The sequence below is a fragment of the Microtus oregoni genome, unplaced genomic scaffold (genome assembly GCF_018167655.1).
Source record: "Microtus oregoni isolate MIOR12 unplaced genomic scaffold, Mior012 000024F_ref0000369, whole genome shotgun sequence".
NCBI lineage: Eukaryota > Metazoa > Chordata > Mammalia > Rodentia > Cricetidae > Microtus > Microtus oregoni.
Window position 1 is genome coordinate 10,122,501 of NW_024543083.1, and position 26,938 is coordinate 10,149,438.

Below are 26,938 nucleotides of genomic sequence, written 5' to 3' on the forward strand. Positions count from 1 at the left end.
AAGACAGGAGTTGCACCAGGAACTATGGTATTGCTGTTATAGACCTGGCCATGCTTTTGTTTGAAGGCATATGGACCTTGGGACTGTGGATTAGAAAAGCAGTCTAAGTACTTAGAAAAGCACTCTAAGTACTGCTTAATGGGTCATCCTAGTAGGAATATGGAGCACAGTGTTGCTGAGTGTGATCTGAGTTGTGGGTGCCTAGCTCAAGAGGTTTCAGAGGAGAAGAATATTAAAATGTTGCCTAGAGACTGTCTTTGTGTTATTTTGGTGAAGAAAGCGGCTGCTTTTTGCCCTTATTCAAAGAGTCTGCCTGAGACTAACGTGAAGAGTTTTGGATTAATTCTGTTAGCAGGGAAAATCTCAAAAGAGCCTAGTATAGACTCTAGTGTGTGGTTACTACTGCTAACTCTGATGAAGACTTACAATTAAAAGGAGCACACTAAACAAGGTGATAAACAGATTAAGAAGTGGAATAAAGGGAGTGGTGACCTCAGGGTAAGTTCCCACCCAACAACTGATGAAAAGGAATTTTTAAAAAGCTTAGAGTCCAGTATGGTGGTGCGAACCTTTAATCCCAACACTCCAGAGGTGGAGGCTAGAGGATCTCTGAGTTTGAGACCTGCTTGTTCTACAGAGGAAGTTCTAGAATAGTCAATTTAGGCAGTGAAGGAAACCATGTAATACAGAAAGCTGGTGAAGATAAAATCAAATGAGGGGGCCATGTTCCAGCCTGAAATCAGAACTTGGCAGATTTGGCCACATGGTTCTGGATTTAAGGACAGAAAAAGGCATTATGATATTTGCCTCTGAAACTAAGGAAAGCCACTGAGGCCAGGCATGTGTCAGGGGTGTCCCTGAATAGAGGCTTAGAGAAATCATTGCGTGAAACTGTGAAGTTGAAGCCTGAATTTCCTAAGAGACCCCAAGATGATGGAGAGCCCAGAGCTGTGGGATACCCATCAAGGAAAGCTGCTAATAGGGAGTGGAACCAGCCAGGGAGAAAGAAATGTGTTTCAGTCAACAAAGCTGAAAGGAGTTGGAGAGCTGAAGAATGCTTTCACATTAGCATAGAGATGCAGAGTGTGGAGTTTGCCCAGCTGGTTTTCAGTCTTGCTTTGGCCCACTGTTTTCTCACTATGCTCCCTTCCCTACGTTTTCGAATGGTAATATATGTCCTGGGCCAATATATGTTGGAAATATGTGATATACTTTTTCATTTTGATTTTACAGGGGATTACAGTTAAGAAATTACATTAATCTCAGAAGAGACTTTGAACTTTAGACTTTCAAATAAGTTTGAGGTTGTTATAGACTATGGGGACTTCTGAAGTTAGACTAAATGCATTTCTGCATTATGATATGGTTACAAGCCTATGGGGGGCAGGGAGTAGAATGTTGTAGTTTCAAAGAAAATGTCTTTCAAAGGGAGTGGCACTATCAGGAGGTGTGGCCTTGTTGAAGTAGGTGTGGCCTCACTGGAAGAAGTCACTGTGAGGGGTAGACTTTGAGGTCTCATATATGACAGTCCACTTGCTTTTGCCTGTGAGTTGAGACCTTAGGACTTTCTGTTCATCCTCCAGCATCATTTCTGCCCGTATACTGCCAACTTCTTGTGATAATGAACTAAACTTAGGAAAATGTAAGCCAGCCCAATTAAATGCTTTTCCTTTGTAAGTGTTGCTATGGTGGCCAGGCAGTGGTAGCTCATGCCTTTAATCCTAGCACTCGGGAGGCAGAGGCAGGTGGATCTCTATGAATTTGAGGCCAGCCTGGTCTAATAGAGCTATTTCCAGGACAGCTAGGACTATTACACAGAAAAGCCCTGTCTTGAAAACCACACACACACACACACAAAATTTGACATCATGTCTCCTCACAACAATAGAAACCTTAACTAGGATAAGCACAACACAACCCACAACGAGCTAGACCCTTACACGTCAATCATTCAGCAAGAAAATGCTCCACTGCTTGCATTTTCTCCATTGACGTTCCTCTTCCAAGGTAAATCTAGCATGCATCAAAATTGTCATAAAACACGAACAATCACACACTTCTTCTTGTTCTCCCTCTAAAATGGCCACATGGGTGGGCCATGAGTTCAGTTCATCTGCAAACTTGAAATGTTTGTGTACACATCAACCTTGAAAACGTCTAGCACATACAACTACAATGGTGAGATGGACAGGAAACGCAGAGAAGATCACGTCTGAGCTGTGCTTCTCACTGCTCTGTGGATTCAGAGCTCACTGAAGCAGGTGCTGTGTCTTTTAACTTGCCTGGCCTGAACCTGGGAAAGCCAAGCCAGTCCTAGCCACCCCTGCCTCCTCTTTCTGGCATCTCTAAAAAAATACAGCAATGGTTTGTAAATTTCTGTCTTAGGCCCCTCCCATCTTCACCACTTACAGCCTCCTGGTATTTGGCATTTGTACACTTCCCCGTGCAATTATCCCTGGCTGCAATTTCTATGGCAAAGTAGGCAAAAGCACATTTTCTCCCTCTGTGGATATAATTTTGACGATTACCCAGCAGGTATACATAGGGACAAGGCTATCACTATGAAAGAAGAAAGCAATCCTCTGAAATTGCATCAAAGGCAAACTCAGAGCTATGGTGCGTAAAAAAATCCACCAATAGTAAGGTCAGAATTACAATGCCAATCTGGAACGCTATCCCTGATAGTCATTGACTTTCATAATCAAATAGACTGCTGGCCTCCACCCTGATTAAACAGTTAAGGAAAGGAAGACTGTTGATTATAGAACATCCATGGTGGGCACAGGATGAGATATTTTAATGAGAAGATCAAGAATAGATGTACTCCAAGATTAAAAAACAAAACTACCCACTTTGGGAGCAGAGGCTCCACATTAGACCCGTCAAACAGCTCTTGTCAGGATGGCTCGTGCCCACCCCTGTGCTTTTACCTGTACTCCGCACCTTACACGGTCATTTGCTGGCTCCTTAAATGACACGCGAGAAAGCGTTATCAGCATAAAGAAAATGAATAATTAAAGTGATTCTCAACAGAAATTCACCAGATAAACGTCCCTAATCACCATTCTTTGATCACAAATGTCACCCATCCTTAATGGAATCACTCAGGCAGCTTTCTTACCAGGGAAGGATCCTATCAGGTGCCGCAATTTAAGTCCTCATGCATAATCAATGAGAGATTTTCAAAGACTATCCAGAAAATAGGAATTTATGAGCGAAGGAGGTAGTGTCTTTTGGAAAAGGCTTTGAAGTCAGATGTCAATGGTTTCCTAGGAACAACACGACAGCGCCGTCTTGGTGCCAGCATCTGGTCCACAGCCAACACCCCTTTCTACTCAGAGCCAACGACCACCACTCAGCTTCTCATCTCTGACCCCAGGCTCCAAGAGCTTCATTATCTAGAACCTGTCTTTGTAGGGATAATGTCATGTTTTCATACACAGTAGGTACGTAATAACTCTTGATCTGTTCAGTGATTCTCCCATAGCAACGGCTCAGACAGCTCAGCAACCAATTGCTATCCCAGCAAGGCCACTAGCACACTCGACTGGGGTTCGAGTGTCCCCAGGAACTGGAAGGTTCCCTTTTGACATTGCAACACTTGAGTTTTGGGAAATTTAAACAGTGGCTTGAACGCAGAGCCCGAGAGCAGCAAGCTCACTTACTGATCAGTGATTCTTTGAGGTGATTTAGAATGCAGTGTATAGTAATATATCATTTAATATGCAGAGCAGACCCAACCAATGGGTGTTCGGGGGCTGTCTCACTGACAATCTCAAGATCCCTCTCCTGCAGGTACAAGTTTCTTAATTCGCTGAGGAAATAGTACTTTGTGTCCATAAGGATGGCAAGCTAGCTCTTCTCTACTGGACTACATTTGCTGTATCTGCTTTCTCCATGTGAGCATATGAGGAAAAGCCAGAGCCGAACTTGAGAGATTTGTGTTGATGTTTTCCCATGGCTGGTGGATGAGTTTACTTACTTCCTGTCACCTTTGAGGGGACTGCAGTGACTGAGGTGGCTTTCTTTCTCTCTTTCAACTCCCTTCAGGGGACACTCAGCTCTACTCCCTGAATTCCTATCTGGCATGGGATCCAAGCGTAGGGCGCCCAGTTCCAAGATTAAATAATAGAAAACAGTGTGATTGCTTTTGAAAACTGTTATGGAAGCTGCTAGAAGATTTCAAACTCCCTTACTCAGCTTCCCGAAACAGGAGCTATGCTGACCAAAACCAAAAGACCCATCTGTGCAGAGGCTTAAAGTATTCATTCTGACATAGACATACAGGGACAATTAGATCTCGATTTAGTAAGCCAGCTGCTTATAAAACCCTGAACTCTCCACCAGGTTTATCTCCTTTAACTCTGGAAAGGAATGTCAAAAATTAGATCTATTATTTGAACTTTATCCAGGAAATAAAATCAGAGTTTTTAAAGTTATCTATTTAAGGCATTCCTAAGATCTTCCTCTTAGGACAGAAATGAGTTCAATGGTGAAAGTTTTAGAATAAAAGAGTGAAGTCACACGCCATCCTGCTGGGCAGCTTTTGAAGAAAGGGCTCTTATGTAAGGAGGGAAAAGACAAGAGCTCGCGGAGAACACAATAGCATCAGAGGCTATGGATACAACACTGAACTAACTGTGCCCTGGGGCTTGAAAAATCACCAACATTTCTGGAAGCTAACCTTATATATTTTGATTTTGATTTGACTACTCAGCATGAAGTGGGCTGTAACTCAAAAAACTGTAGAAAAATAATCCATGTTTTCCCTTTCCTATTAAAGACAACTGAAGCTGGGACTGGTATGCAAGACTACACTGACACTTATGTAGTACGTTAATATTGACTGAAGGCCGGAGTTTCCCACCTCTGGCTTTCCTGCTCCTCATGGACAATGGACTAGATTAGCCCCAATGAGAACAAACCCTTCCCAATGCCTGTTTCTAAGCTAAATAAATAGCAGCAGCTAATGTTAGAAGTGTCTTCCCCACTCAGGATATTTGATTTTGTTTTGTATATTTAACAAAAAACAAAGCAAACAAAGAACAAACCTCTTCCAATTCTGGACAATACACATTTCCAAATGTAATCAACCAACAACAGGAATCTTACCATAAAAATACCCAAGCAGACCAAGGATATATTTTTAATGGTGAAATAAAGATTGAAGATAGGGGTGGGGTGGGAATGAGTTTCACAGAATTTGAACGGTAAGGAAACTTCACCAGGGATCTCCCAGACTAACAGAGGAATGCTATTCAGCAAAGAACATGGTCAACTCTGTTTCCTTCAGTTTCGAGGCTACAGTCCATAGTGTCTGTAGGGTAATGTGCCAATTGAGAATGACCAACTAAATGAAGATAAAAAAAATTCAAGAAATGTGTCTTTAAATTTTATTTATTGTGTGTGTGTGTGTGTTCATGCCACAGCACCTGGGTAGAAGTCAGAGGTAACTCTGTGGAGTTGGTTCTTTTCTACAACCTTTAGACGGTGTCCAGGGATCACACCTAAGTCAGACTTGTGTTGCCGGCATTTACCCACTGAGCCATCTCACTGCCCTGCAAAACTGCTCATCTGATTGTTGAGTGAGGTAGGATGTAGGATGTTCTTCTCTATGCTGTGAACACATGTTTCTCTCATTGGTTGATGAATAAAGCTGTTTTGGCTAATGGCCAGGCAGGAAATCCAAACAAAGATAGGAAGAGAAAGAAGGTGGAGTCAGGGAGACACCATGTAGCCACAAAAGGAATAACATGCCAGGGCATCACCAGTAACCCACAGCCAAATGGCGACACACAAATTAGTAGAAAAGGGTTTAGTTGTAAGAGCTGGTCAGTAATATGCCTAAGTCATTGGCCAAACAATTACAATTGATATTAAGTCTTTGAACGGTTACCTTATAAGTAGGCAGAGAAAAACTGGCCCAGTGGGAGTGGGCAGGACAGAGAAAAGTCTCCATTTACAGAGGTAGAAGGTCAAGAGAGAAGGAACCAGGTAATAAAGACCACAGTGAGAATGCTATGAAAACATTTTTTTCCCTCTGGCAGTTCTGAGGATCATCTTCAGGTCATCACAAATTATAGGCAAGCACTCTGCCACTGAGCCTCACCACTGATCACAGGCAACCTTTCTTATGAATGGTGCAGAATAAAATTCCAAACTGGAAACTAGTGTATAACATAAGTCCAAGCCCACAAGAAGTTCAGTGTAGGCAGCTTTGAGAGTGGGCGCAGGTCAGGCTCGCTGTCCTACCACCTGATAAAGTCACTTGAGGTTCTTCACTGGGAGTGGACTGTGTCTCCTGTGGAAACCACAAATCAGAAGATTACCTCAGCCCAACTCAATACTCATCTACCATTTCTCAAGGCTCATTTTGAATAATGTTTAGATAACAGTTTTAATAATTAATTCTTTCTTGAGGGAAAAATATTCCATGACAATGTTTATTATTGTTGGTTGTGATCTTAAAATGTAATCCTTACCATAGTCAGGATGAGTGAGTGAGTGAGTGAGTGTGAGTGTGTGTGTGTGTGCACATGTGCATGTGTGAGTGTGTGTGTGTGCACATGTGAGTGTGTGTGTGTGTGAGTGTGTGTGTGTGCACATGTGCATGTGTGAGTGTGTGTGTGCACATGTGCATGTGTGAGTGTGTGTGTGTGAGTGTGTGTGTGAGTGTGTGTGTGTGCACATGTGCATGTGTGAGTGTGTTTTAAGGCAGGGCCTTATGAATCTTAAGCCACAGATAGTACTGAAATTCACTATATAGATGATTCTAATGACTTTGAGCTCTTAATCTCCCTCCAGCCTCCTCCTTGGAGTCAATATTGATAAACATTCCTCTAATCTGTTGCTTTCCACAGATGTGCAAGCTAAACCCACGGGAAGTGCTCAGTTACACACTCAGAGACACACAGTTGGTGGATGGCAACGCCAGGGCCGCTCTCATCCCCCTCTTTGCCCTGTGTCATTCCACGGCAACCTCTGCTAATAGTTCCTCTCTTTATCCCCAATGGAATCTGACTGGTAAAACAGCATTTTTTACTGATTTAATATAATTTCTAGATCGTGACATTTCATGATAAATTATAAAAGAATATTCAAAAGGTGGCCAAACTCAATGCTCTAAAAATGCTTTGTAAATGTCAATTGCGGCTAATCGTTTCCAAGTTCACACATTCTGTTTCTTTTCAAAATTACTATTTATTTTAATCACACAAACTTTTAGAGTATAGAAAATATTTTGATACCCATGTAATGGTCACTGTGGGATAGTTAAAATATCGATCTCTTGAAACACTAAAAATTGATTAATATAGTAATTATCTATATTTGTAGAAAATAGATAGGAATGGGATACAATATTTTTCAGAACTCACAAAATGCATGAGAATCAAGTTAACTTAATGTTAAGTAAACAGCCAGGGTCTCCTGAAGATCCCTCCTGAGTGGATCTTACACAACCCATCTTCCTGAGTGGGCATCAGAGACTGGTCTCAATATCATGACAATAGAATGGAGTAATACTGAGATCTATCATTTACAATCTACCAGACAACAAACTCTACCCTCTGTACTCAAAACCAACAGGAACACCCCATCTTATATTTTCTAATTGTGAAATGAATTCACTTGGGGGATTGGTCAGCTCCTGGACTATCCAGCATCCCAGAAATAAACACTAAAAAGAAATATTTTATAGCTATTTTCCTGCTAGATAAAGCAACAATAAGAGTTAAATAATGAAATTTTCAAGCCATACAAACAGAGTATTGGAGCTGATGGCAAGTTTGGCATTTGTGCTATAACAGCATATTTCTAGTAGGAACAGAGATGCTCATCTGTGGCATGCTTTGTTCAAACAAAACAGGAAAAGAAGGAGCTAATACATCCAAGAATGTGAATGACTGTCAAAAGCATTATGTTGGGAAAAATAAGCCAGGCAGACAAGAACACATCCTGTACTTTTCCATTAAATTCCAGAACAACAAACAAAGCAATGATGGCTAGGCTATGAATGAGGTATTGGTGGGAAAAAGTCACTGGCGGTTCTGAATGTGTCTGGGTTCTTGACTGAACTGATGGCCCCATTGTATCCAGGCATATAAAACCCAACAAACTGTGTACATAAAAGCTATTCTTTTTACTTCTTTAACTTCTTTCTTAATAGACTTGCTTAATAATAACTTGTTCAAGGCCACATAAAGAGTGAGAAGAAGAACTGTCTGTAAATGGAGACTGCTTTTCCATTTCCTGACACCCCAGACCCAAATACTCACACAAAAACTATATTAATTGCAACACAGTTTGGCCAATAGCTTAGGCATATTCTTAGCTAGCTCTTATATCTTAATTAACCTATTTCTATTAATCTGTGTATCACCACGAGGCTATGGCCTACCTGTAAGGTTCTGGTGTCCTTCTCCTTGAGCAGCTACATGGTGTCTCTCTTGACTTGGCCTACTCTCTCTATATATATCTCTTTCAGCTGGCTATATTCTTCCCTGCCATAGGCCAAAGCAGCTTCTTCATTAACCAATGATAATAAAACATATTCACAGCATACAGAGGGGAATCCTACATCAACTGGCACTGGGGCTCTGGCCATGGGCCTACCAAGAAAGGACTGTTTGGTTCTGAAAACAAACCTGGTTCTTTTTGCTGGTAATGGAAATCCACTTCCCTGAACCAAGTCTTGGAATGAATTATCCTTCACCCATGGTGACGGACAATGAATGCTTATATGAGGCCGTATCACAAATAACATGAGATTTGGTGGGGTCCAAAAGTGAACCCGAAACATTAAACAATCAGCTCAAAGCCACCAGAAGGTAACCATGATTCATGTCAGTTTTAAGGAAGACAAAATAGTGATCCAGAGTCCCACAAAGAAGGAAGCAGGAAAGAGATGAATGAGCTGAAGAACATCAGGTGTCATTGGTAATTCCAGAAGCCACACACAAAAATGAATATACACCCCATGTGGTTTTTTTCAAACCTACAGAAGATATAAGCATGGCATACAGTAGTTATAATGTGGCCTTAGCATATGTAGTAAATATATAGTAATATATGTATTAAAATCATGCAAATGAAACAGGAAAATAGCTGCCAAAATTTAACATGTATCAGTGAATTTCTTAAATAAAGCAGGGTACCAAAGTCCTGATCTCCAACAGTGGAATCCTTGGTTAATAATAGTGGTAAACTATACAGAAAAGTCCACTGGGAATATTTATAACTTTACTTTTCAAAGTAGGATATATATATAGTTGTTGTGCTTGATTTTTTCAAAAAGAACCAATTCTTAAATTTCTGAGCTGTTTTAGTTTTTACTAAGTATAAAACATTCTTTATGGTTGGCATTACTTTCAAAAATATTTTTACTTACTGTTGTGTACTTCTTATACCATTCACTGCCATTCTGAATTCTAAAGTGCTTCAAGAAAATATATACCATGTTTGGAAATTAGTCTAAACAAGCATTCAAGCACTTGAGAAACAGATATAGCAGAAAGGAGTAGCATAAACCTTTGTCTTGAGAATTCATACCAGTTAGGGAAAACTACAGAACAAACAATGGATGTCACCAGTAAAGACTTCTTCAAAGTACAGATGAATTCAGGAACTACTGCTCATTTTGGGTTGGGTTGATACTTGCATCTCATTTTTAATCAACTGAAGTATCCAAGTAATGACAACTTTAATGTCCTTTACTTCTAGGTAATATAATGTTCTGAGGCCTGGAGTGTTCCCTGCGCTCAAATTTAAGTACATTAAACGGGAATTATTCATTAGTGTATGGTATATACTCAAGGCTTCTAAATTTCATTTTACTCATTTGTACTAATTGACAGATTAGATCCCCTGGAAGCAATGAAGAATCGACTAATAGGCAATTGCTTTATATGTCAGTGTGGGCATTTGCATTTCTGAGTCTTTAGTCTCATTAGATGGCTAATATTTCTCTGGCTGTTTAACAATGGAGGAAGAATTGACTACTTTGGGCTATTGATGATATTTCCCAAAAACGGGAAAGACTACATTCATGTTCCTGACCCCCACAGATGCAGAGAGTGGTTTACTAAGAAATACACTTAGTGAAATGATGGGCAGACAGCTTGACTCTTGCTCCCTGTCTCTGCCAAGCAATTATTTTTAAGACCCTGAATATGTTGTCTAACTTCTCTGAGATGTGGTTCCCTAACCTATGCAATAGAGATGTTGCCATCTGGTTGGATTCTGTGCAGTCCATGAGCAATGCCTATATTGGCATTTCTCATGCCACTCAACATCCAAGTTCCACTCAGTTATCAGTCATGGCATCATCACCAACATCACTGTCCTTGAGCAGAAACAAAGTGGGTGTTTGCCTAGAAAATGGCAACCTGAGGGTTATATGTAGATCAAGGCTAGTGGGTTCCGTGTATTCTATTAGTTTGAAGTCACTATTAAAAACCATCACAAGCTGAATGGCTTAAAGCAGCAAAAATGGACTCTCACTGTGGTGTTTTGAATAAAAACGACCCCCATATGTTCATATATTTGAACACTTGGTCCCCAGTTGGTAGAACTGTTTGGGAAGAATTAGGATATATGACCTTGTTGGAGGAAGTGTGTAATGAGCAGTTGGATTTGAGGTTTTAAAGCCCACATGATTCCCAGTTAACTGTCTCCTGGTGGATCAGAAGAAAGCTCTCAGATACTGCTTTAGTGCCACGCCCCCTGCCTGCTGCTATGGTGCCCACCATGATGGTCATGGAATCACTCTTTGAGACTGTAAGTCCCAATAAACTCTTTCTTCTATATGTTGTCTAGGTCACCACGAGAACAACACAGTGTCAGAAGGTAACCCTGCCTACCAAGGTTATCTCTAGAAAAATCAAACTAGGAAATAAGCAAGTTTCATTACTTTAATATCTGACAGAATATACCTCAAAACTGGGTCATATCATACTGCTTACAGGAATAACTCATCAAAAGAATATTACAATTTTGAATATATAGACATCAAATGGAATTATACTCAATTTCATGAGGCTAAGGTTACTTGATGTAAAATCAGAGATTAACTCTAATCTGGTAATAATGTGTGATTTCAATACCTTGCTCTCACCAATAAAAATATATTAACAAAAAACAAACAGAAGCATTGGAGTTAAATTATTTCATAAATCAAAATGACTTAATAGGCATAAACACAATATTTGATCCAAATGCCACAGAATACACATTCTGATCAACAGCTCATGGAAATTCCTCTAAAAGAAATCATATATCAAGCACACAAAGCAAGTCTTGACAAATATAGGAAAATTCAAATAATTGCTTATATTCTATCTGACCATAATGGAATAAAGGTAGAAACCAACAGCAAGAAACCACATAAAATTCTCAAAGTCATAGAGATTAAGCAATGCATGCAACATAAATTCCATCTCTAAGGCTCGGGGAGCATTTCAGAAGGTGGGGGTGGAAATGTTGTAAGAGCCAGAAGATCAGGGAGTTTGCTGTGAGATTGTTTCTTCTACGAATGTCAGAAGCTACACCCGCAATGTCTCACCAACATGACTGCCTAACATGAGCTAAACCAGGATGACAGTAATTGACATGCCAGTGTGGACAGAAAAAGCCCACTAGAACTTCCACCCTACACAAAGAAATTCCCATAGCTACATAATGCTAAGAACAGGGTAAATATTTTTTCCCCAGGAAAGAGCACAGAGATTGGGTACCCAATATCAAATAGCACTGAAAACACACATGCAAGTTACATAATATGGACTGAGTTGGTTAAGCTTGTGGACCTAAGAATACATATGTTTATAGATACATCTGCATGTATGTGATAACAGTTAATAAAAACAGAGGTCATAATTTGTAAGAAAATATGGAGGGTTGTATGGGAAGATTGAAGGAAGGGAAAGGAAGGGGAAATTTATGGAATTATACTATAATCTTGAAAAATATGAAAGGAACAAATTTTAAAAATAAAGATACAAATTATCAAACTTATGGGATACAGTGAAAGAAACCCCAACTTCATAGCCACAAGTGCCTACATTAAACATCAAAACAAGTCTCAGATAAATAACTAAATAATGCAACCTAATGCCTTGGAAAAATGAGAACAAACTAAACCTCAAGGCAGTAACACATGAAAAAGCTTATGATTAGGCAGAAATTAATGAAGTAGAAACAAAAATTACAAAATTCAATGAAATGAAGAACTGGTTCATTGAAAAGATAATCAAGATTGCTACTCTGAGCAAAATAAACCAAAACAAAGAGAAAAGACACAGATTAATAATACTGGAAATGAAAAGTGAGAATTTAAAATGGACATAAAGGAAATTCATAAAAGTGTAAGGATATACTTTCAAAAACATATATTCCATTAAATTGGAAAATATAAAAATAATTGGTGATATACTATAGTGGTATATTATTTGTATTTTAATAAATAAAGCTTGCCTAAAGATCAGAGGGCAAAGCAGCCACACTAATCATCCATAAAGGCCAGGGAGTGGTGGTACACACCTTTAATCCCAGATTTGGGAGACAGAAACAGATCTATGAGTTCAAGGCTACCCTGATCTACATAAAATCAATCCTGAAAGAGATCCAGGTGGTGGTCATTCACACTTTTAAACCCAGTGTATGGAAGTCATACACTTAATCCCAGCACTAGGTAGGTGGAAGACAGGCGAGATATGGCTGGGTGGAGAGAGTAATATAAAGGGGAAGACATGGAAACTCGCTGGAGTGTAGAGTCTGAGAATTCCTGGAGACAGGATCTTGCCTTTTCCATCTGAAGATTTGGTAGAGGTAAAAGGTCTCTCTAGTGGTTGGCTGCCTTTCTTTTCTGATCTTCAGGTTGAACCCCAGTATCTGTCCCTGGATTTTTATTATTTTTGCTACAATATTCTAGTCCCTTATGACTTACCAAAGATAAACCAAGATGAAATAAACAATGTAAACAGATCTATAGTAAGCAATGAGGTTAATATAGTAATTAAAATCACATAACCGTAAAAAATGTCTTGTTTCAGAAGGATTAACTGAGTCAGGTCTTAAAGAAGAACTAACTCAAATCCTTCTCAAATTATTCTGTAAAACAGCAAAGAATTCTTTCAAATTCATTTAAAAGCCACCATTACTCTGATACTCAAACCAGACATATACAACAAAATTAGAAAATGGTAGATAAATTCCCATGAAAAACTTCCATCTCAGTTAGAGTTTCCATTGCTGTGAAGAGACACCATGACCATGGCAACTCTTATAACAGAAAACATTTAACTGGGCAGGCTTACGGTTTAAGACGTTTAGTTCATTATCATCATAGTGTGACATACTGGCATATGAGAAGACACAGTGCTGGAGAAGTAGCTGAGGGTCCTATATCTTTACTCACAGACAACATGAAGTGGTCTCAGACACAGAGACATGTCTTGAGTATCTATAAAACCTTAAAGCCTGCCTCTACAGTGACACACTTCCTCAACAATACCATACTTACTCCAACAAGGTCACACCTTCTAATAGTGCCACTCCCTTTGGGGGGAGGAATTTTCTTTTAAACTATAATATCTATACAAGAGTTATCATTACAATAAATATAAATAGATTTAAAGAACACAGAAAGGTTCGTTCATCATGATCATGTTGACTTCATTGCAGAGATGCAGGAATGACTCAACATAAGAGAATTAATAACTAGTATATTTCATAAATAAACCCAAGAACAGAAATCACTTAATAGTTACAACAAAACACAGAAAAAGCCTTTGACAAAAGTCCAACATCTCTTCATGATTAAAACTCTGAAGAGACTATGAATGAAGAAAACATCTCTCTATACAACTGAGTCTAAAAATGACAAATCAAAGTAACATTATGGCAAATGAAATAAAATCTCAAAGCATTTCCACAGGAAGATGACAAAGGAGTCTCTCTATGGACCCTTGACCAGTATATAATGCTTGAAATCTTAGCTAAAGCAATAAGACAAGAAAGGGCAATAAAACAGATTCAAACAAGAAGAAAATGAAGTGGTTCTTTATATGAGACCCTAAATACTCCACCAGGAAACTCCTGGAGCCCATAAACAATTTTAGCAAAGTTGAAGGATACAAAGTTAACTCACGAAAGTGAGCTGTTTTCCCTATTGACAGACATCCCGAAAAAGAAGCCAGGGAAACCATCCCATTCACCACTGCATCAACAACAAACACAAACAACTAAAAACATTGGAATAAAATTAACCAAAAAAAGTGAAAGAAAAGTTTAAGGTACTGGTAAGGGCCACAAAGAAGACACTGGGCTATGGAGAGACCTCTGATGCTCATGGGTTGGAAGTGTAATATTGGGAATATGGCATCCTGCCAAAAATCAATCTAGAGCTTCAATGCAGTCTCCAAACAAAAATCAAATACCATACTTCACAGAAATATAGAAAAATGCTAAATTTATTGGGGAAATGAAAAAGGCCCTTAGACGGTCAAAGCAATCCTGCTATAGGCAGAAGGTTGGAGGCATCGCTACACCCAATTTCAAGTTATACTATCATAGTGATAAAACAGTGTGGTACTGACACATTCAGACAAGCAGAACAGAACAGAAGACCAAGCCATAAGCTCACACACCTGATATTTTTGACAAAGATCAAAATTATACATGGAAGACAAGATAATATTCCAATGATACTATTTTTCATTTATTTTTTAATTTTTTCTTACATGTATAAATGTATCTGGGCCATATTCACTGTTCATTCCAGCGTCTGCTAGATCCCTGTCCTCTGTGTTCCTCTCCTCCTCCTCTCCTAGTATCAACCAAGATGAATGACTACTGCTCACTCTGCATTGGTGTGGGGCTTTCTCTGCAGCAAGGTCTGTCACCTACACTTCCAAAGAACTCACTTGTCCTCCCCCTACAGCCATCAACTGTCAAAAGAAATGGGGACTGTGTGCCCTTCCTCCATCCACACAAAGACACCATCTTCAATAATGATGCTGGAAAAACTGGATACCTATATGTAGAAGAATATTGGTTTATAGCGCTCACCATGCACAAAATATCAAATCCAGGAATTCAAAAACACCCATGAAAAGGTTATAACGGAGCCCACTGCATTAGGTGCTCCCCTGTGGCTGTGATCAAGCACCATGACCAGGGAACATACAGAGGAAAGTTTGTTTTGGTTATGGTTACAGAGAGCTGGAATTCATAATGGCTGTGACAGCATCCAGGACCTTGAGTGGCAGCAGAAGCAGAAAGCTGACAACTCATGCCTTCAACAGCAAGCACAAAACAGAGAGAGAATCGCAAGTAGGCAAGGCTTTTATTATCAATCAAAGCTCATCCCCAGCAATGGATGTCCTTCCTCCAGCAAGGCGTCATCACCTAACCTCCTCAAACAGTGCCATTAACTGGGCACCAAGTATTCAAGTTCCTGAGACCATGTGGCCATTTCTCATTCAGATTATATACTTATTATTATATATAATAAAGACATTTTTAAAAAGCAAGAAATGTGTTGCAGTACGATGGAAAAGTCAGAGAATCTCCTAAGCCACTTTATAGCAGTGCATTGTTTTATAAAATAGGCGAGATAGATAAGTTCATGGAAAAACAACTTAAATCTCCCAAAAGTGTGAAGCTTCAGAGATAGATGGTTTCTTACCAATGAATTCTTTCTAAATAAGACCAGCCCACCACTCACATATTTAAAGATCAAAAATAGAGGTAAAATTATCTTTGAGCATATTTAATAATACTAGCATAACCCTTATAATGAAACTAAAAGCATTGCTGATGTGGGAGTCTTCTGTTTTGTGTTGATTTCATTGGTTAAATAAAGAAACTGTCTTGGCCCTTTAATAGGATATAAAATTAGGTAGGCGGGGTAAACAGAACAGAATGCTGGGAGAAAGAAGCTGAGTCAAGGAGTCGCCATGATTCTATCACTCCAGACAGACGCAGGTAAAGATTTTCCCTGGTAAGCCACCTCGTGGGCTACACAGATTATTAGAAATGGGTTAGATTAATATGTAAGAGCTAGCCAATAAGAGGCTGGAACTAATGGGCCAAGCAGTGTTTAGGATACAGTTTCTGTGTAATTATTTCGGGGCATAAGCTAGCCATGTGGGTGGCCGGGTGCCAGGGACGCAGCCCGCAGCTCCTATTACACACACACACACACACACAGCCCTTAAAATATTTTAGGATGTTCATTCCAGAAATATATAAAACTAAAACATTTCAGGAAAATGAAGTTTCTGTGAAATGTTGTATTGACATTTCAAAATTATGGACTGAAGTTTAATAGTTTATAAATGAAAACTGAGGTATTATTAGGATTATAGCGGTAAAGTAAAAACATTTGATGAATGTCATCGTGCAATCGTAAGAAAAACTACTAGCAGATTATGAAAGACAAATGAATATCTCATTTTGATGTCTTGCGTTCTCTGAAGGTTTGTGAGATGAGAATGCAGTGACTACGGTTCCACTTGAGTCTGCAGTGCAGGGACGGATCTCCACTGTAATGAGGCAGGCAGACAAGAGGTGAGAAGAAGAAAGGAACTCTCACTGTTTGTGGATGATGGGGCTTTCGCACAGAAAACCCCCTACATTTGCTGGAATTAGACTGCTAAGTAAATTTAACAAAGCAACTGGATACAGGCTTGGGACATGACTGTTTACAGCTAAAATTTTAAATGATCTTCTTTATGTTCTGGTCTCTTATTGTCGCATAAATCTTTCACCTTTCACAATGACCTAATGCCCTCCAAACCACAGGTCCTTAGGAATAAATTTAAACAAATATGTGTGCAACTCCTTAAAGAGACCGAGGAAACCTTCCAGAAAGAGTCAGGTACAGCCAAAGAATGGTGTGCACCTTGGATGGGGGCAGACGCAAAGATGTACTGTTGCAAACTGTTGCCGGGAAATTGACAATTTGATTCTAAAATTTATGTAGAAACACAAAGGGTCAAGAATAATGAAAACGGTCTTGAACAAAAATGCGAAAATTTTCACTACTAGCTATCAAGACCACCATAAAACTATAGAAGACAGTGTGCAATGGAATAAAGAAAGAGCAGCATTAGGCTGAAAAGTGTAGATTCAAGACAGGAACATAAAGACATGCCTGTAAACTACCTGATTTATGAACAGGATTACTGAAATTCTCTTTTAAATAAATGATACTGAATCAACTAGTATTCATATAGGCAAAATCTGAAAATTAACCTCTCTATCACACTTTGCAAAGAATTGACACCAAACGCCTACATCCATAAAGGAAAGCGACATAAGATCAACATAGTAATGTGGAGATTTATCTTGATAACCTTGGGAGAAGCAGACAATCCCAACTCACACTCAAATAACTTAACCTAGAATAGATTTGATGAGTTGGACATCATTTAAAAATTAGAAAATTCTACAATTTGTTAAGAAAATGAGGATGTGGGAGTGTGGATTGGTTGAAGTGCTGTTCTGAATGTCCTAGATCATCATGACTCTGATACCCAGAACAAGGCAGGCAGGAGAGGAGAAAGGACTAGCAGGAGACAATGCTACTACAAGGGAAATGAGGGGCTGGAGAGATGACTGGGCAGTTAAGAGCACTTGCTTCTGTACAGGACTGGAGTTCAGTCCCAGAACCTACATCTGGCAGCTCATAATTTACTGCAACTCCAGCTCCAGAGCATCTGATATTCTCCCTCTGACTTCTGTGGGCACCTGTATGCTTGTGGCATGCATTTACACACACACACACACGCGCGCGCTTGCGTGCACAATAAATATAACTCTTAAAAAATAGTCAAAGCTTTTTTTTAAGCAGGCAAAGAAACTAAAACATACATACTCACAAAAAGCATGCATGCAAAGGACGGACAAATGCATACATGCATACACATGCATACATACAAAGATACCAAAGTTAAGCATGAGAGGAACCAGAACAAACATCTAGGACAGCACCACCGAAATTATTTTGTTCATTTCCCCCATTTCAGTTTGCACAGAGAACAGAGTTCTGCTTATCACACAGAAGACAGATGTGTGAGCGAATGGGATGTGCTCTATCATACAGAAGACAGATGTACAAGCGAGGGGAAGGCTCTCTTCTGATGTCATGCATATCTACTGAATTATATGTGCAAGGTGCTTCTCATGTCACACGTGCCTACTGAATCATGTGTGCAAAGTGGTACCACCTCTGTGAAAAACAAATGCATCACAGAGCCTCCTTACTGGCATGTCTCTGGAAGCCTCATGTCTGTGGAACCATGACGTAGAGTCATTAGAGGTAAGGACGGACCTTGCTGGGATCAGTCCTTGCTCTGCTATTGGTTGGTAACCTGGTGCTAGAAAAGTAACTTAACTTCTGGGTCCCAGTTTCCCCTACAGGATAACGATTTAATGTTGCTTTATGTAAAGTAGGTTTGAATCAAAAAAATGAGATAATAAATGCTAAAATATCACAGAGTTCTGTATGTATTGATAGGGAGAGTGATAGATATTCTTGGAGCTGCATTCAATGTCTACATTGTTATATGTAAATCACACTCCACTTAATGTCACTATTGCCCCTTTTTATTTATTAAGAAGAATTAATGCATACGCCTAAAAGATTATAAATTTGCACAGATACTTTTGTGTCACCCGACACATCAGACACGAATTAACTAAAATGTATACAGTATCTCTTATATATTATTAATTGGAGAGAAGATGAAAAGCAATTACTTGGGGAACAGAATGAGATAGTCAATACTATCAATCAATGCAGAAGCTGTGTATATTCCACAAAGAACTGAGAATTTTCACTGTTGTTAAATTTTAAGACTTCTTTTGATATAAATCCCCTCTTGGGTAGATCACAGCAGAGTAAGCCTGGACTCTCAAGACTGTGGGATGATGAAGAGAAAACAATTCCCCTAATTATTTCAAGCTCACTCTAGGTTTGAACTTTCCTCCCTAAGGCTGGCCTCCTATGTCTTTCATGTCTAGTGTCTACCTAGAGTGCTCTTGTTCACAATAGAGCCTGGAAAACTGGTGCTCATGTTTTAACACTGCACACTCATTCCATCAGAGCTTCCTGGCTTAGTTAGGGTTTCTATTGCTATGATAAAATATCATGACCAAAAGCAACCTGCAAGGGGAAGGTTTATTTCACTTACATTTTCAGGCAAAGGTCCATCACTGAGGGAAATTAGAACAGTAATTCAAGCACAAGGCAGGGACCTGGCAACAGGAACTGAAGCAGAGGCCATGGAGGGAGGCTGCTTACTGGCTTGCTCCTCATGGCTTGCTCAGCCTGTTTTCTTATACCATCGAGGACTATCTGCCCAGGGTTGAAACCACCTACATTGAACTGGGTCCTCCCTCACCAATCATTAAGAAAATGTCCCCATAGACTTACCTGCAGGCCAATCTTACAAAGGCATTTTCTCAATGGTTCCCTTGACTCGGATAACTCTACCTTGTGTTACAACAATAACAACAACACAAAAAAAAAAAAACCTACCAAGGACCCTCCGAACATGCATGCAGATCCTTGCTGAGCACCAGAGATGAACTCTTCCTCATGCGTGTATCATCTAAACGAACATCCTGAGAAAAATGGCCTCCCTTGTGTCTTCCCTCCTTCTCATGGCTCTGGTACGCACACACTATTAGAAAATAACCTTCCTAACTGGTTGTGATTCCCTAAGAGAAAGGCTTATGTCTGCTTGCCTTTCCCCACAATACTGCGAGGCCTGTCACACTGTGGCACTCAATCAATGTTTGCCAGATGACATTAATTATCAACGGGGCCTTAATACAGTCTGCTCTGGCCAGTGAGTCTCTTCATGAATTATTTAGAAATGAAAACAACTGCATCTAGTTCGGTTCCCTCCTTTGGAGACATTCTTTGTTCCTTATCTCCTATTGTATGAGTGTTTTTTCCACAGCCTCAGGGGTTGTGTGTGCACTGCTGGCCCTGGCCCTGGTGAAGCTGAAGCATGCAGGAAGGCAGGGAAATGACACCTGCCGCCATTTCAGATTAAAAATCTGAGACTCTTCTGGGGGAGAACAAATCACAGCAGGCACACACATATGCATATATGTACAAATATATGACTTAAATCTGAATTAAATATACCAGGGGATCTGATACATTTTTATAATAGCTGACAACATATACCCAGAATGGGAACTCACTAGGAAATATTCACGGTTTGACCACACAGCATAGTAATTTAGTCCATCCTACAAATAGGAATCACACTGGCTACTAAGAAACACAGCATAGTTCTAACAGTTTCCTCAAGATCATAAAGCAAGCCGAATTACTTTTGAAAAAAAGTCCCATTATTTGTGCCGAAGTGGGAGAAGCAGCTGTTCTTCCAGCAACGCTAGGCACATTTTGATGACTGGCTCAAGGAACATAAATGTCAAGGAGACTTTGGAGATAAGAGCATAAAATCCATATCCGTCTGCTTTTTTTGAGATAAATAACAGTCTGGCTTTAATAATCTTGCAAAAAGAAGTCCATAGGAAGGACCAAGGAGTGGAAACAGAAAGAGTGGGAACAGGAAAAGAGGAGGAACAGGAAAAGAGGGGAACAGGGATGGGGACAGAAAGAGTAAGGACAGGAAAAGCATGGGAACAGCGATCCAGCAGGGACGGGGATAGAGTGGGAACAGTACCTACTTGGTCTGATGCTTCGATCCCTGCAGGTGGGCGTGGTACTGTTCTATGGAGTTGAGCGACACACTGCAGATGGTACATCGGTAAGTGCGCCTCAGACCTGTGGGCGACAGACAGACGTGGTTAGCTGCATCCCTGCCATCAGCCCTGATGATGAATGAATCATATCATTCACGAAGGCATGTTCTGAGTTTCAGAGAAGACACTGGGTCCCCTGTACCAAGGCCACTCCTGTTCTTCCCTCTAGAGCTCAGCCACCAGACTCAGCGGAAGTGGGACTGTACAGGTGTTTAGAAGATGTCTGTCCTGTTTACAGATGGCTGATGGGTAAAAACAAATGACTTTGGACTCAAGATAAATGTTTTGGAAATTTTCTAACTCAAGTCAAGAAGCATGCTGCCTTTTTCCTAAGTCATATAGACATGATTTTATCTCTACAGAGAAATAAAAACAAGCAAACACACAAAAACCCATCCTATTCCTTTGCCATCTCCCTTCCCAATCAGAACTGAAGTGTAACATTAGATGTTAGTAACCTAGGCTTGATATTAAGTTTGTCTTATAAAATGCAAGTAACCAATAGAAATAAAATGAACTAATCAATTCTCAGGGTCTGACTTCCCATCAGAATTAAGACCATCTATGTATTCTCCTGTTTATTCTCTTGCCTCATTAATACAGCATCAGCTTTGGGTTGGATACTACTGGGAATCACAAACTAGAAAAGATGCTTTTGTTTTCAAGGAATTTAGGAAAATCTTGAGTATTTCAGAACACCGATTTATCTGAAGGAAAATTCATGTTACCAAACAGCATTTTCTACATCACATTAAACTCCCATGTGGTGGAGATCCATGACCACACATATTCCTCTGACTGCTGTAGCCCTAAGAGAGGGAGGAAAAGCGAAGCTAATGCCGAGTCCTGTGAGATAGCAGTGCACACTACTCAGTCTGAGAGCAAAAGGAAAGATGGGTCTACGCCAGCTTCTATGGTCTCTGGGACAGAGGGTATCATTCCTCATTGCTTTCCTAAGCTTCCACTCTGCATCCCCAGCCTTGGAGAAACCAGAGAAACATAGCCAGAAAAAGAGTCCTAGAGGGCAACCCAAAACTCCAGGAAGGAGAAGAATTCTTCCACAGACGTCTCCGTGATAAGCAACGGGAACATGTGTTCTGCCCTAGATATGTTAGTGGAAATTTTCTGCGTCTGTGGATGAGCATAGGATTTCTTGACACTAAAAATTCAGGCCCTGAAAGAATGAGCTCCACAGAGGCAATGTGAATGGGAAGTGTGGGAAAAGCAGAGTCACCGCTGGAGCCTGACTTCAGCTGCTAGGAGTTCGGCTGATGGCGTGGGAGAGCATCATTGGACCTTTTCTGAATATCTGTGCTGTAAGCAGAACCAAAACTCAAAGAGCAAAGCCTCAGAGTGTGGGTCTGACCTCAGGCAGCCACCCAGGAAAAACTTCTGGGGTAGGCGTCCTCGATCTTCCTAGTGTTGCCCCTTCAATACAGTTCTTCGCATGCGGTGACCCCATAAAATTAGGTCACTGCTATGTCACAATTGTAATTTTGCTACTATAATGAGTCATAACGTAAATACCTGATAGGCAGGATATCTGACACATGACCCTGTGCAAAGGTTGTTTGATCTGCCAAAAGGGGTTGTGACCCACAGGCTGAAAACCACTGTTCTATAGGTTCTGATCAGTAAGCTATACACAGAGTCAGAAGGTGTTTCAAACCAGAACCCCATCCTAACCTATACTCCAAAAATATGGTGGTGCACACCTTTAATCCCAGCACTCGGGGAGGCAGAGACAGGTGGAACTCTGTGAGTTCAAGGCCAGCCTGGTCTACGGAGAGAGAGTTCCAGGTCAGCCAGGCCAACAAAGAGAATCACTGCCTTGAGCCATCCCCCTACCCACGCGAAAAAAAAAAAAAACCCAAACAGACAAACCACAACTTCCCCATTGAATCCTACTTCCCACACTCTATGCAGCTTGATGTCAGAACAGCTAAGGTGGGTCTTAGGAATGAAAACCAAGTCACTCCATTAAAACGAACTGAGCTTGCATGGCCTTTCCACTTCAGAAGGATTATCCTGCTCCCCAAACCCAGAGGCTATAAGTTATCACAGCCAGTATAGAAGTTGTCAGGATGCTTATCCAGGCCTGGTCCATGCTGCTCTTTTATGCATAGAATCAAAATATGAAATTCGGCTTCAGGCAGTAACTCCCTCCGGAGGTCTCCATCAATCTTTTCATAATAAACAGTAACTGCCGTGCGTGAGTTCTCCTTAGAGTTCACACTAATCAAAGGGTTCCTCGTAAAAAATGGAAGTTCAGTTTGGCAATAGGCATAAATATTTATGTTTAAAACTGGGAACTTTTAAGAACATCAACAAATCTAGAGAGTATTCTGATCTGCTGCTTTCTGGAAGTTTTCTCGGGTTCTGCAGCCAAACCGAGCCATGGCTGCAATGCGAGCTGCAGGGGCGATGAACTGAAAAGCCGTGGGCATAAATAAGAACAAAGGTAGAGAGAACCTCCCCCACAAAAGACACGCATCCTCAGTGGGAACTTGGGATTTATTAATACTTAGCTGAAACCCTAACTACTTTGGAATTATATGGCTCTTTTTCCTCAGGGAACTAGAAAATCTAATTATTAAATCAAAAATGTCAACTTCCTCACCGAATCCATTTCAGCACAATAACACATTAATGGCCTCCAAAAGCCCCGGAGTCTAGCAGGACAGTGTGGGAACAAGACAGAGTTTCTGACTTGGGGGATCCAGAGGATCTTCTTGAAGACGACACATCGCTTTGTATTTCTATTTCCCAGTACAGTGTTTATAAAAACAGATGGGTCTGGAAAATTTAGCAGAATGTGACGCCGCAATGTGTCTTTTCAAGTCTAGCGAAACTGCAGTCCACATGGCTTCAGGCAAATTCACTGTACGTTAGAGAAACGGTACTGAGCCTGTATTTTGGTGCCAGGTGTTTTGCTGAGTGCCCAGGTGTTGGAAATGATGAGACATTGTATGTTTTCATATGGAGCTATCATGGGGAGAAAGGCAAACAATGAGGTAAGGCTCCTGAGGTCTGGGCACAGAGAAGAGCCTCCTAGTCCTCATGAGGGAAGCTACTTGTACACTGGTGATGGAGGAAGGTCATTGGTTAAATAAAGAAACTGTCTTGGCCCTCATAGGTTAGAATTTAGATAGGCGGAGTAAACAGAACAGAATGCTGGGAGGAAGAGGAAGTTAGCTCAGAAGTCATGCAGCTCCTCTCAGGGCCAGAGGCCATGCTCTCCTCTCCCGGGCAGATGCCATGAAGCAAGCTGCCAGGTCAGACATGCTGAATCTTTCCCGGTAAGACTGATGCTACACAGATTATTAGAGATGGGTTGATCGGGATATGAGAATTAGCCTGTAAAGGCTAGAGTTAATGGGCTAAGCAGTGTTTAAAAGAATACAGTTTGTGTGTTGTTATTTCGGGGCATAAGCTAGCCAGGCAACCAGGAGCTGGGGCGGCAGGAACGCAGCCCTCAGCTCCTACTACACACTGGACAGCAGCAAACAGAGCCACACATGGTCCAAGTACTGGTGGCGTGCTCCATCCTAAATATGACTCACCTGCCTCCATCCAAGGCTTAGGGAACATCATGGAGTGGGGAGCAGAGAAAGAACGCATGTGTCAGGGGCTGGGTAGGACATCTGTGAAAGAGCGTCATCGGGACATGGTAGGGGTAGCGCACCTGAACTCAGAGCAGCTGTGTGTGCTGAATAAGACCTCAACAGCATTCAGCATGGATGGGCATGGAGCACTCAAGGCCCCACCCCTAGATGAGGAGCTATTGGCAGTTAATGTCTGCTAGGGAAGGAAGAATCAGTTTTGTTTGGGGATATGGCCCCCAGCAGATTGGCCTTGGTCCAGTGTATGGCCCCACACTCATGCCCATGTGGTGAGCATCACTAATTGGATTCAGTGGGCTCTGTGGGAAGCTTGATTTAAAAACAAAAACAAAAACAGAGGATGGCGACCTAGCTGCAAAGTGATGCTGCGTAAGGAATGGTCTAAGGAGAGGAGCCGCGTGTGGAGGGCAGAAGAGGAAACGAGCCTGCGTGAAAGGCAGTCAGAAAATGAAAATAAAGGATGAATAAGAAAAAGCAAAATATCCTTGTCAATCGAGAATCCAACATCCATTAGTATACCATTTGAAACACAAGGGCTTCAAAGCAAATGTCTATCCATAAACAAAACCTAGCCACACAATATGCCTGCAAAGTTGAGCTACTACTGCTGAATGAAGCTCTTAAGGTGAAGCAAAGCAAAAGCAACATAAAAACCCCACACCATGTTGAAATTAGGTTCTACGGGGAAAAAAACCAACATGAACACCAGAAAAGATGAATGTGGTGCCAATCAGATGACACCAGGCTTGACTGCCACCATTTGAGGCCTCACATGGGGAAAAAAGAGAAGAAAGTCCTGAATATTGTCCTCTGACTCCACAAGTGCACTGTGACATGTATGCATGCATACACACACACAGACACACAGACACACAGACACACACAGACACACACACACACACACAGACACAACATAAATTTCAAGATCCAAATAAAATAATGAAGTTTTGGGTATCCTTCTTTTAAAATTGCTTTTAACTTACCTGAAGGCCACCAACAACCTAGATACTGTATCCGAGTGTTCACAACATGCATAGAGTTCAAACAAAGAATGAACAGGAGTGGAAAAACACTACTGATGGATCATCTTCTTTATATGGAGCAATGCAGCTTTAACTCTAAGGTGACAATGGAAATTTAAAGAAGGGATAATCCCACATGTTCTCTGACAGCAACTACTAAACTACTAGGCAGAATGGTGAGTGTTTCTATTAGCCCAAAGTGAGGAGGGATAAGGGTTAGAAAACAGAAAATATGGAACCCTGGAAAAGGGACCCTCGGCAATACAGTGTTTTCTCACCCAGCATAAGGACCTGGATTTGGTTCCCCAGCACCCATGTTCATATCTGGCTGCAGTACCAGGTGATAATGGCCCCAGAACTAGGGAGGTTGAGGTAAGAGGATCCTTGGAGATTTCTGCCTACCTATTCTACCAAATCACTGAGCTCCAGTTCAGATACAGACAAGACACACAGAAGCACATAACCCTCCTCACACACTCCACTCCACTACACACACACATACATATACATATATATGCCACACACGTACCCCATGCACATATAGCACACACACACACATATACCATATACATACGTCCCAAACACTCCCATCATATAGATGGAAAAATAAAAATAGAAAACAAATGGAACAAATAGAAAAACAAAAAGCAAAGTGATATAACTTAATTCAATCACATTAATAACTACATTAAATATAGATAGGCTAAGAAATCTCAGAATGTTGAAATTGACAGAGTAGATAAAAACCAAGACCCAAATATATCAAATGCATGCTTCAGTTAAAGGCAGACTTTGTATACCTACAGGCTAGAATGAAAAAGGTTGGGATTGATTCATTAGAATATTAAATTAAGAAAGTTAAAATGCTTCTGTTTCTGTCTTAACAGACTTCATGGCAAGGCACTTCCCAGACATGAAGAGGGCAGTTTATAATGATGAAAAGGAGGATTTCATCAGGAGAACACAACTCAGGATGTCATTGAGCTAATAAAGTTTAAGAACGGGCTATATAAAACCCAGTAAAACCAAAGGAAGAATGAGTCAAGAGCACAATGATGGGGAATGTTGACATACATTTCTTGGTAGTTGTTAGAAAAACATAAAAAAAAAATATCAACAGTGTCTAGAAACCCTGATCAGAAGTGCCAGCTATCTTGTCCTAATTCATGTTTGTAAACAACTCTGTTAGTGCTCTCTGGGAGAGACCCATGTGGAGTGTGTGCTGAGCCCCTGTAAGCCCCATAAACTTAAAGGGAGTTCCGATGACAATTCAATTAAATTAGAAATAAATCACAATATGATTTGCAAAGCATCTAAATTATTGCTAAGTCACTCCTGATAAAGAATAACAGAAGACAGCTTGAACTAAATTTTAAACAAAAACTCCAGATGCAAATGTGAAGGTTTTAGAGATTTGCAGTCTCAGCCCCATGACACTAGATGACGGCAAGAGCTTCAACCAAACTGAAGAAAGCAAGAGAAACTGTACGCATTAGGAACAGAGGA

General features: G+C 40.6%; 1 protein-coding gene across 3 annotated transcripts in view; it reads right to left on the reverse strand.

Moving 5' to 3' along the window:
- Zmat4 (zinc finger matrin-type 4) overlaps window positions 1-26,938 on the reverse strand; it is a 359,933-nt gene that overhangs the window by 20,664 nt on the left and 312,331 nt on the right. For 2 of the 3 annotated variants that reach the window (XM_041673989.1, XM_041673991.1), the window contains one exon: window positions 20,713-20,809. In XM_041673989.1, the coding sequence (XP_041529923.1) occupies window positions 20,713-20,809 (97 nt within the window). Of the gene's footprint in view, window positions 1-20,708; window positions 20,810-26,938 lie in introns of all 3 variants that reach the window. The other variant, XM_041673990.1, reaches the window with a different exon arrangement.